Here is a 12,356-nt window from a genome sequence, read left to right on the forward strand (position 1 = left end):
ATCTATCTATCTATCTATCTATCTATCTATCTATCTATCTAAATGTCCCACTGCTCCTGAACGCATCCCAGTGAAACTTTCCACTGTGTCACTGTCACCACCTGCAACACACCTGAATGAAAACACACACACACACACACACACACACACACACACACACACGCCCTCCTGCCGGCTGTGGGCGGAGCCTCCTCGCGGTTTTAAGTGGTGCGTAATGCGCCGCCGTGGAGTCGTTACGCACGCGGAGCAGCAGCAGCGGGACTCTTCTGGAGAGGAGAAATTATTCGCTACAGAGCTTTCAAAGATAAAAACTGACGGTCCGAGTGTGTGATGACTGATGTGAGGAGCTGCTCGGTGAGTCTCTGACTAAATATACTTTACATTTACTCACATTTGTCTCAGGTGTGAAGTGAATATGATGGTTTCTACTTTAAATTATGGACAAGTCACTTTATTATTTCTGTGACGGTCAGCTGTGATATATTCATGTCACATGTCATGTGAACAGATATAGGCCTAAATATTGATACACACAATGCAGTACAAGCAGCTGGATATGTGGATGGACTGTTCGTATTTGTGAGAAGAATGTTCAGAGCTCACAGTGGGTTTTCTTTCAGTATATTAAAGTAGAAATATGTGGTGCATTCTTAAATATTATGTCACATGTTCCACACTGCTGTAAACAGGAGTGTAAATATAAAAAGTGCCACACTGGGGCCCCTGGAAGGTGAGGGGCCCTCCAACTATCTGTCAGGGAGAATAATTTAAATCGCCACCTTAGAAATCTGTGTTCAAAGAAAAACTCACATGTAATTAAAAACAATGCTGCGTGCTTTATATGACTCTCCATCTCCATCATGTCTTGGGAGAATATCCAGCAGCAATCTCTAATAAAATATGTTATGAAATATTAAATATACGTTCACTCTACATAAACTATAATAAGGTATAAAAACGTTCAGTTAAACAAATAATAACCACCTCACGCATCTGACTGTGAATATGCAGCGTTCAAACATGTGTGTCAATAAATCAGACCTGATGAATTCAAATTAAAATCAACACGTTTCCTAACAAACAGGATGTGATGTCACTGTTGCAGTTTAAGTGTCACGTTCACATCACTTCAAACTTTAACGAGGAACTTTTTTATTCCTCTGAATTTTTTTTATCGGAGCAGCATCACGGAGGAATGTGTCGGCTGAAAAACGTTAACTGGTTTCGGCTCCGGGAGCCAGTTTAACTGCTTCCTGTTCCAGGTGAACTGGTCCTTCAGGTGTGTCTCAGACTTTACAGCAGGGGCGGAAAGTAACTGAGTACATTTACTCATGTTCAGGTATTTGTAGGTGTTTCCATTTTAGGTTACTTTATACTCCACCACGTCTTTTACTACTTTTATCTTACAGATATCTCGTTACAGATTTTACACTTGAAGAGCTGATAAAATAAAAAGTGGAGTTGAGCATCTCGTTGAGTTTCAGGGTTTCTACCACAGAGACGTTTCCTCTAAACTTCTCATTTTAATAACTGTTTGACCCCAAAACAGGTAAAACTCCACCTTATTTCAAAATAATGAATCATGTGACGACCCCTCAGATTTATCTGGTGACCCCGTGGAGGGGCCTGACCCTCAGGTTGGGAACCGCTCACTGTATTTAAATTAGTTCAGACGAGCTCCACCGCAGCAGCTGCAGAGGACATCATGACTACTTTATACTGCAGTTGGATTTTTAATGCAGGTTGTTATGGAGTATTTTCACAGTGTTGTACTTTAACTCATGTAAATGATATGAATACTTCATCTTTTGGTGGTTATGACATCACACAGCTTCCTGTCGTTACGCTCTGATCTTGACTGACCGATTGACTCTCAGCTGACGTGGTCTTGACGTGTCGTCTCTCCTCTGTGTCTCCAGACTCTGGTTGAAAAGAAGATCAGATGATTATTTGCAGCGAGACATGATGTGATTCTAGTTTGCTGCACAGGAAGTCCGTGAGATGTCCTGATGACCTCTGACCCTCGCACCATGGACCTCCGTCTGCACGCCAACCCTCAGCACCAATACAGGGTCAATGGGGGCGCAGGTCGAAGCTCCAGGCCGGGAGTGAGTATCTGAAAACCACTGACATTTGTCTCAGACTTAACATCATGTCGCAGGATAAATATTTTCCATCTGCTGAGATCTTTGTACTTTACATCCTTTGAGCGCCGCTACGACCTGATTCAATCTGAAAAACAAAGAATAAAATGACATGAAATAAAATAATAATAAACCGACCATGTCAAAATGACATTAAACCTGCATGTAGGCTGAATGTGTTCTGGATTCAGTAAAATGAAAATCAGTCCAGGTCATCTCAGCTGTCTGTTTGATATGAGGCTGCAGTCTGAGGCCGTTAGCTTAGCTTAGCTTAGCTTAAAGACTAGAAACACTTCCCTGCACCGGACGTCAAAGTGACGTCAGAAAGACGTTGGACTCTTACATCAGACAGATGTTCAACTTTAGTTGGAATGAAAATCGAGTTGACGACATTTTAAATGTCTAAAGACGTTAAAATTTTACGTTATGTTGACGTTAACATTGTGACATTTTGCAGACGTTGGGTTTTGTTCTTCGCCGTACGACTAAATGCCTGTATTCTACGTGGTCAAGATGACGTTTGCACGTTTGGAAGACACTGAATTTTTGTAACTCAGTAACTCAACTTAAAACCAACAAAATCTCAGCGTCACTTGTCGTCAGAGTTCTACGTCAAACTGAAGTTGGCATCAGTCGTTGTTCTGATGTTGAATTTTCGTCCACCGACTTCACAACCGGAATTCAACCAAATATAAAGGTCCAAAGATGCTGGGAGCCATCTTGTTGTCACCATGGGGTTGCTAGGCAACCAGCAAAGACTACTAGAAGATTCTGGAGCCAATTGCATGAAACACCTTAAATTTTCTCCTTAAGTATGACACTTGAGGCTCAATTTTTCCTTAGCTGAGGGACTTACTTAAGGGTGTTGCACAGAATCCCTTAGAAGGTTGAGAAATATGTTAGTGCACTGAAAGAGATTTTATCGTGGAAAACTACAACCGTTTCCATGGTAACCAAGCTTAAAGCTTGTGACACTGAAAGTCTTTTGTGCAACGGTTTAACTAACTCTAAGGGATTTCTCAAGTATGAGACTAAGATAAGGAGAAAACTTTGAATACTTAAGTGAAGCTTTTAAGGAAACCTGAAGGAGACGTTGTGTTTTGTGCGACAGATTTTACTTTAAGAAAGCCCTAACCTGGACTTTAAGTAAAACCTTAATTTAAGGTGTTTTGTGCAGCCAGCCCCTGGCATGTAACCCCCCGAAAAAACCACAACAAGCTTCTACATTTTGGTTTTTATACGTATTAAACAAACAAAATACGTGGATTTAGTTTCCTTTAGACAGAGCTAGGCTAGCTGTTTCCATCTGTTTCCAGTCTTTATGCTAAGCTAAGCTAACTGGCTGCAGCTTCATATGTAACGTAAAGCTATGAGAGTGGGATCAGTCTTTTCATGTGACCTTCAGCTCATAAACAAATGATCATATTCCCCAGAACACTGAACTATTCCTACAAGTGTCTTCAGATGATAATAAGTAGAGCACATGAGGCTGATTTAAGGTCCATCACTGTGGACGCAGGTTTGTGTAATCACACCCTGTCGTCCTGTGAACTGGAGCACTGAGCTGTCTTCTTCTATTGTCTCTTTAAACACAGTAAACAAACCGAGCGTATCAGATGAACAGCTGATTATTCCCGCTGCACTTCACCCTGACGGAGGCTCCGTGCTCTGTTGACACAAAGCACCCAGTCATGACAGACGCTGAGAAATTACACCTGCCTAACAACTTAATCCCTTCGCATGCCTTGGGGATGACATTCATTATCAACGCACAACACAACCAAACCGGTCGAGCTGCAGTTTTCTAGGTCCTGAGCTGCTTTGCCACAATAGGCATCATTGAGCAGCTGAAACCAGCGCGGCCGTGTTTATCTCTGATTGGTTTCAGTTGGGTGTTGCTGCAGGTGTCTTTGTGTGTGTGTGTGTGTGTCTCTACGTGGAAAGCAAAAACAAGGCTCTCGGGTATAACCTTGTAACACTGATGTCAGCAACAAGCCCTGTTTGTCATGTCAACCGCCAGCTGAAGGCTGAAGGTCATCACCTTGAAATAGACCAAATAAGCAGCTTCCTTCGCTCCGGTGGCTTCAAGTAATTGTAGTAAAACACAGTCTGAGATCAAAACCCTTTACTGTCAAAGTCTCTGCTGTGTCAGAGATAATACTGTACGTGATTTCATCTTTGCCTTCACAAAATGTTTCTGAATAGTCGGTTTACACAGAAAGTATTTTTGCAGGTTGTAAAACACGAGACACGCTGCACCGCACTGCCCTTTTTAAAAAAAATTGAATGCCGCTCATAAAAAAACACTTGCTGCACCTTTTTATTGTTGCCAGGCAACCACCCCATCACCTCCTCACCCTAACTTCCCTGTGTAATCAATCTACTGTTTGTTTATCCTGCAGTAATCAGTGTGTAGTTGCTGCCATGTTGAGGCAGAGGGTACTGTCTGTAGCTCTGGTTGAGGGTGAGAGGCTGTCAGCAGATAAACAGAGATCTGTGTGGGTACATGAGACCCTAAAAAAGAGGCTGGATCATGGGGAGTACCACCAGTTGGTCCAGGAGCTTCTCCTCCATCATGGACGTTTACAGCCAGATTTTAGGATGACTCAGGGTCAAGATGACATTTGCACATTTGGAAGACATTGAATTTTCATAACTCAATAACTCAACACCAACAGAATCTCAACGTCACTTGTCGTCAGAGTTCTACGTCAAACTGACGTCAAATCGCATTAATCGTTGTCCTGATATTGAATTTCAGTCCGCCAACTCAACAATCTGAATCCAACCAAATATTAACATCTAAAGATGCTGGGGGCCATGTTGTTGTCACGTCATGGGGTTGCTAGGCAACCAGCAAAGACTACCGGAAGATTCTTGAGCCATGTGCACAAACCACCTCAAGTTTTCTCCTTAAGTATGACAGTTAAGACTCAATTTTTCTTTAGCTGAGGGACTTACTTAAGGGTGTTGCACAGAATCCCTAAAAAGGTTGAGAAAAAATGTTAAGGCATTTAGTGCATTGAAAGAGATTTTACCGTGGTGAAATACTCCCGTTTCCATGGTAACCAAGCTCAAAGCTTGTGATGCTGCACTATCAGCATGTGTCAGAAGGCCCAGACCTCAATCCATCCCGTCGGACAATGGGAAAAAAGATGACGAAAAAATGGAGATGACGTGGGGCGTCTTTCCGCCATGAGTTGAAGTTTTTTCAACTCGAGGAGTTCAGAGCGCTCTGGCAATACCGCCAGGCGCCCAGAGCGCAGAAACACAAGGCGCATAGCAGCACAAGAACAGCGAGCAAAAAGCTTCATTCTCATTAAAAACTATTATAAAGAGGCGCCTCCAGCTGCTGAAACACTTCCTGTGTGACCAGGGCCACCTTTGGATGGCTGCTACGTGTTCAGTAGTAGTCCCACTGATATTTTGGCTGCTTGATGTATTTACAGCTGTCAGGACAAATCTTGTATCTGTAGCTGCCAACTTACAAGAAGTAACGTTGTCTGTAGAGTTGACAACATAATCTTAAATCACAGCTCATTTAAAGAAGCTTCTCTGGAGCTTTTCTTTATTCCTAATGAGTGATGGAGTAACGGAGGAGGTAGGAAGATACAGAAAAGGCCAGAATGTGGAACTTTTCTTTGCGGCTCTAAATAACTTAAGTGCTCAGTTGATTACACATTGTTACAGGAGATTATCTGCTCCCTGCAGCCATGTGGTTTGGCTTAAATGACTGGAGTCGATCTTTATCAGGACTGAAAGAAAACCCTCAAAGGGAAGCAGAGAAATCAATAGTCACTGAGCGTGGTCACTGGATCATCCATTGTGTTGTATTCAGAGGCAGCACTGTGTGGAGCTGGACAGGTAGCTGTGGAGGTGAAGCACAGATGGGGGGAGGAGAGGGGCGAGTGAGCTAAATTTAGGGTGGGAAAGAAGTTTGGAGGGTTGGGACGCAGGAACAAACAGGCCTGTGTTCAGTCTGTACACATGACTACTGTATGAGAGTCACAGCAGATGGTTTCAACACGGCGTTCAGTGATGACGAGAAAAGTCAGGAGGAATCTGCTGCTGCCTTATTCACACAGTACATTCAGCTACCTGTCTTTAACAGAGTAGTGTCTGATCATCAGTCTGTTTCCATGACGACAGAGAAAACAGATTTATATAAATCTGTAAACATGTCAGTGTGAGTGAAATGGTCCTGCAGTGAATGTGTCACAGTGGGACTAACACACCCAGATCATGTGACTCCTGCATGTATACAGTCAATCAGACCCAAACTGGCCGAGGCGCTCTGAGCATGCTCCACAGTTTCCGCCCCGGGCTTTGACCCGGAAGTCCAATAGCATTAAATGTGTAAGAGAAGAAGAAGCCGGTAACAACATGGAGAAATCTACATCCAGAGCCGTGACTTTTTGGACGGACCAAATGTACAGAGCTGTAAAGTTGTCCACCATGGTAGCAGTTAGCTGCTAGCTAACCGTAGCTAACTTGTTTGTCCATTGTTTGGTCTGTGACGTAATAGGTCAACAGGAAAAAGGTCCAATACTAACAAGCTGAAAGGGGGCATATCTCCACCTATCGTAGAGGAGTCGCACATACTTGGCTCAATAAATGGATTCCCCTCCCGTGCTTGTATACTGGGACAAGGACAGTAGGCCAGTTAGATGTCCTCGTCCAGCTGGGACTGTAGCTCCACTTCACTGTGACTAAATTACCGTAGTTATTAAACAGGGCCGTAGTGTAGGCTAATGTAACGTAGGCTAACATAAACAGCTCTGTCCAGAAGTTAGCTTTAGCCTCAGTCTTATCTACAATGATTCATAAGTAACATGACTGATCGATGACCTGTACATTAAGGAACTGAAAACAACCTCAGACCTTGACGAAAGCAAGACAGTAAAAAAGTAAGAAGAAGAAAAAAAAAAAATTAAATCCCACCGTGTAAACTAATGTCCTGTGTCCCTTTACCTCGACAGGAAGATGAAGCGCTGCAGTTTCTGAGCCAGGAGGAGCAGGAGTGCATTCAGTTCTTCGAGAAGACCATCGACTCATTGGAGGACAGTCTGGAGGAGAACGACCGGAGGCCCAGGCAGATGAGGCCCCCAGTGACCAGCAGCCCACCTGTTGAAACAGTCGATGGACCCCCGACCTCGAGTCCCATCATGTCCTCTCCGCTTGCCAGACCTCCCAGTCCCAAAGACCAGGATATTATATACCTGGTCCGCCCAGAACCGGACTTGGTGCAGACCAAAGAGCCGATCTTCAGTCCCACCAGTCCAGGTAGGGTACAGCGATTTGTTCTTGAATGCAGGGGCATAGTCAGGATTCTGGAAATACTTCAGATTATGAAGTCCTGGAAGAGATTGAAGCTTTTAGTCTTTCCCAGATTTACAATTTGCAATTTGTTTCTCTTAGATTTTCAGAGTATGGTGCAGAATCCTGAAAGCCACTTCGACATGAAGCCAAGGCGTGATCCAGTGGACAACTTGCCTTCAGAGTACAATGCTCCCCTACCAAACTTTGGGCCAACAGACAGCCACTCCCCCTACCACCCTCCAGGCTGTATCCCCACCCCCGTCCTGATTGCACAGCAGATAGCAGAGAACCAGGCAGGTGGAACGTCTACCCTCCATCCCTCCGCATTGCTCCGCCGTTGCAGCCTGGACTCCGACAAGCCACTGAGCTTCAACGACCCTCACGCTAAACAGGGTCCTCCTACGTCTGCTAAGCCTACCCGCTTTCCTGCTAACATCAGCGTGATCCTGGGCGGCAAGGAGCACCAGAACCAGTCACTACCTAATGTGAACATTGAGGAGAGACGGGCACAGATGCTAGCAAACCTTACAGGAACATCACACCCTCTGGTGCAGGAAAATTTCCAGCCAGCTGTGGAGGACAAGCCTCGAAATATTCCCACTCGCAGCATTTCCTTCAAGGACCCGTCACCAGACAAATCCAGGATGGAGGCCCTGTCTAAGCTGGGCCTGACCAGAAACCGAGCCATGTCTGGGGGTATGTCACTCCTCACTGTCCCTGACAGCACCTTGCCGGATCCTCCCACAGATCCAGAAACCAGTGCCAAACCTCTAGAGGCCAGTGTTCCCCCACCAACAGAAACCAGCACCAAAGTGCCAGAAGTTAATGTCCCGACACCACATCAGAGTCAGATTCACGTTGACAGAAAACCAGAGATTCTGCAGACAGATTCCTTCAGGAAGTATGAAGATAGAAACCAGCATCCGAGCCCTTCGCCTCCAGCAGTCACACAAAGCAGTTTCTATCCGCCTCCTTTGGAAACCAAGCGATCTTTCTCTCCTCCGCCTGAGATCACCTCGCTGGAGTCTAACAGCTATGGAGGGAAATCTATCGTGATCAACCCTTCGGTTTCCTCCAGGAGCGAACCTCCAACCTCTCCAACAAGCCCTGAACCCAAAACCCTCCCACCTGTGCTGGCTAACCCCAGCGAGTTCAACCCCTATGGAGGAAAATCAAAGGTCATGACCCCTGCTCCTGTACCCATTGCCAGGAGCCACCTTCCCGACATCCTTAGCTCCCATATTGACAAAAGTCAAACCTTGCCCGCCAAATCAGAGCCGCCACCCCCTGAGCTTAACAGTTATGGAGGAAAGAGCCGAACATTTAACCCTTCCGCTGGGTTAAATCGCCCCTCAGACAGCCCTGCCAGGAGTTTCAAAGCTCCAGCTCCGACCCCGGCCCCAAGACCTCCTCGGCACTCCTACCACGGCGCTACCCAGAAACCAGCACTGCGAGCCTTATCCCCCGAACTTAAGCGGAGACCCGCCTCCATGTTTCGTCCACAAGGCATCACCGTGCAGTTTTCTGGACGGGGCGCGACGGACGAATCACGTAGGGATGCGCTAAGGAAACTGGGGCTCCTGAAAGAGTCTTGATGAACTCTGGAATGAATTCTTCAGTCTCCACCCGTCGAGCCTGAATCTCTGGTGTGTACCTGCTGGTCGAGGTGGAATGTCAGAAGTTTCCCCATGTGTGTCTGAGAGAAAGGTGTGGTTAGAGAGACATTTAACATGGGAATGGAGCCAGAATCTACGATGGACCTGCACAGCCAGTTCTCACTTCCTGGCCATAAATATACTGACAGACAAGTGTGACACGGTGCAGCTGCTGCACACTCAACACTGTGTCAATGACAGAAGTCTTGACAAATCAACTGTTTCATGTTGCCTCTGATGTGAGACATCGTATACCTCTGCACAAGATACTCTGGAACAAACTGTAAAGAGAAGCATCCTGTTCTCACAGGAATCAAATAACTTTTGGTTTCACCTTTGTTTGCAACAAATGAGGCTGATTGTGAAAAGCCATATTTATAAATCTGGGCTCCGTTTCCTTAAAACATATTTAAGACAAAGGTTAGAGATGTTTTATATTTTTGTTATTGTTAGCAAATCCAAAAAAGACTCAGCCCCGACCCCACTGGTTCCTACTGAAGACTAGTCTTTAAAAACTCCTTAAACATCAACAAATTCTCAAACAACAGTTGGTATGATATCCTACGAATTTGTGTCCCAGCAAGGTCGTTACATCCTTAACGTATACGTAGGTAATAAAAATAAAGTTACAGTGGTTACGGTTAGGAAAAGAAACATGGTCTGGACGTACCTTAAAATGACCTTTCCTCCTGTCATCACAGTGGTCCTAAATATATAGGTTTTGCACAAATGCCGGCTCATCTTTAAGTTGAATATGAACGAATCTGGTGCATTAGCTTTCGTATGAAAACGTATGACAGCCTGCACAGATAGTTCAGTAACTTCAGCTTACGGATACGGATGAAACGGAGCAGAATCACTGGAGATCGTGGAGGCAGTTTGGCGTAGTTCAAGCGAGAGGCGACCGTAGGAGACAGCTAAGACATTTACAAAAAGGCAGAACGGAAAGAATCAGTAATATAGTAAAAACAATTCTCTGTCCACACACTGTGATGTAGTTAATGGTGTAAAACACCAATGCCGTTTACAACGCTGCATCCGTTAAAAGTTATATAATTAGGTCACCGTGTCACTTTATTTATTGTTGTGCGAAACTTTTTTCAATGCCATCTGTTGGCTGTATCTATGTCAACATAAACGACGCATGGGGACGTTTACATTTGAAACAGACAGATCCATTTTCGTACGTAAAGTGAGTATAAATGAGCCCTAAGATGTTCTTCGGAGACGCGGCCCAGATTTAAGATTTTATAGATTTTTACTAAAATTTTATATTTAGTTTTTCTGTCAAAGCGCCAAACTGTCCCTGCGCCTCGACTCTCCAGGGCCCAACAGCCCCGTGTGGCAGCTAGTTTGTGGTAATTCCATAAGATGCATATTTGTTTGGTTATAAACTCGGCTCCTTAATTTTTGGCAAATTTTGGGGCTTTTATTACCGTCATTATTATTATTACCATAATTATTTTAGTTTTTAAATAAATTTGTGCTTAAATTGCCACAAATTAAACTGACACACCACGAACTCGGGGTTAGTCGTCCAAAATAGTTATTATAGGAAATTAAATATGCAATGCAGTATGTGTCCATGTGAAGCCAGGGGGTCAGTGGGGGCCAGCATCTCAGTTTTGCCCCTCGGCCCCTAAACATATTTATCCAGCCCTGCTAAAAAAAAAGAAAGAAAGTGTGTTTTTAGCTGTAAGAAGGTACTTACAACCTGCAACTTACAATTTACAGCTTATGAGCAGCTAATTATGCACAAGAGTAATTTAAATATTTAAAATCACAGCTGTTTGAGCCCTAAATTGTTTAAATCTTTAAAAAAATGTTTGCAAACACTTTGTAAAGACCTCCTAATGTTTGTCTCTGTATCAGCGTAAGTTAGAATATTTGTTGTACGGTGTCACTTCCTTCTATCAGCAGAGTGGATTAATGTTCATACACAGGCTGTGAAGTTATTCGGGAGCCTTTTTTTTTTGTTTCACTGGTTTGTTTACCGACTTTGGGCATTTTTTTTGTCAGCGGTGTGTGTGTGTGTGTTTTCTGTCAGCACTTTGGGTCAAGAACAAAGTTGAAGGCACTTTTCTCGAGTGCAATTTTGTTCCTTCTGAAATGACTTTAGTTTGTTGTAAAGAGCAGGTCCCTATTAGAGAGGGACTCGTCTCCATGCAGCGTCGTGCTGCAGTAACAAAGCTGCAGACGTTACAGTGAAAAAGAGAAATGTAGAAAAATGTAAATGTGAGCTGAGCTGCAGGATATTTTTACTCTAACCTCCCACACCAAACCACAGACTGTGGAATGGCTCTGTGGGCAGGACTTTTACTTTTTTACTACGCAGAGGGAACACTTCCACACGGCTCTTTAGGGATGGGCGAGCACATGGCATTGTACAAAACACAAGCACTAAAACCACAGAGTCCAGAAATACATCCTGGATTACTGTGTGTTTTTGTTCCTGTCGAGCTGTTGGCGATAACTTCCTGTGTGTTATTCAACTGTTGTATCAGCGTTAGCATGTGTGTGTGTGTGTGTGTGTGTGTGTGTGTGTGTGTGTGTGTGTGTATGTGTGTGTGTGTGTGTGTGTGTGTGTGTGTGTGTGTGTGAGTTTTATCCAGACTCCGGTTCCGCTGTAGTTCAGCTACAGTAACTTTTGAAGTATATTTAGTGTCACACAGTTCCTCTCCTGCGTGAGGATTCATGTGTGACGTGTTTACAGACTCCGGTTCCTCTGTAGTTCAGCTACAGTCATTTTGAAGTATCTGATGGTGCATACGTACAGTATATATAACTACATCCTGTCCTTCGTTCTGAGGGAACCTTTGTGCACAGAACAGGGATTTAAGACGTGCATGCCTGTGTGGTGAATGGGAAGATCAGAGGGAGAGTTGCTGCTACGGTTCGACAGCCTGTTTAACGTTCTGACTCTTTAAATGTCCACGTTAGAAGCTGTACATACTCTGCTGACATATACCTGATGTTGAGTTTCTGTCGTCAATCATTAAACAGAATAATAACAATAACTTCTCTGATTGTGTTTTTCTTTGACAAACTCTGGAATGTAAAGAACCAGCAGGTGCTGATCAATGATTGGCCACGTCTGTGGAATATTTCACCTGAGTGGAAACTTACAGGAAGTTTAAAAGGTGATGAGGAGGCGTGTCAGTGACGAACCTGAAGGAGCGTTACACTGATTTTACACATGAAGATCAGTTTACTTTACGTGGCTTTGAAACACTGACAG

General features: G+C 44.2%; 1 protein-coding gene across 2 annotated transcripts; it reads left to right on the forward strand.

The window, feature by feature from the left end:
• Positions 1-227: 227 nt before the first annotated feature.
• Positions 228-12,129, forward strand: LOC126384705 (proline and serine-rich protein 2). Of its 2 annotated transcripts, none has more exons than XM_050035924.1 (4): positions 228-354; positions 1,920-2,108; positions 7,124-7,427; positions 7,563-12,129. In XM_050035924.1, exons 2-4 carry the CDS (start codon positions 2,010-2,012, stop codon positions 9,056-9,058), a joined length of 1,899 nt encoding a protein of 632 aa, XP_049891881.1. In that variant the 5' UTR covers positions 228-354; positions 1,920-2,009; the 3' UTR covers positions 9,059-12,129. The 2 variants fall into 2 exon arrangements, with proteins under 2 accessions (XP_049891881.1, XP_049891882.1); XM_050035925.1 differs by having other exon boundaries at positions 230-354; positions 1,832-2,108.
• The last annotated feature ends 227 nt before the right edge of the window (positions 12,130-12,356 follow it).

This window comes from Epinephelus moara, chromosome 23 (assembly GCF_006386435.1).
Source record: "Epinephelus moara isolate mb chromosome 23, YSFRI_EMoa_1.0, whole genome shotgun sequence".
Taxonomy (NCBI): Eukaryota; Metazoa; Chordata; class Actinopteri; order Perciformes; family Serranidae; genus Epinephelus; species Epinephelus moara.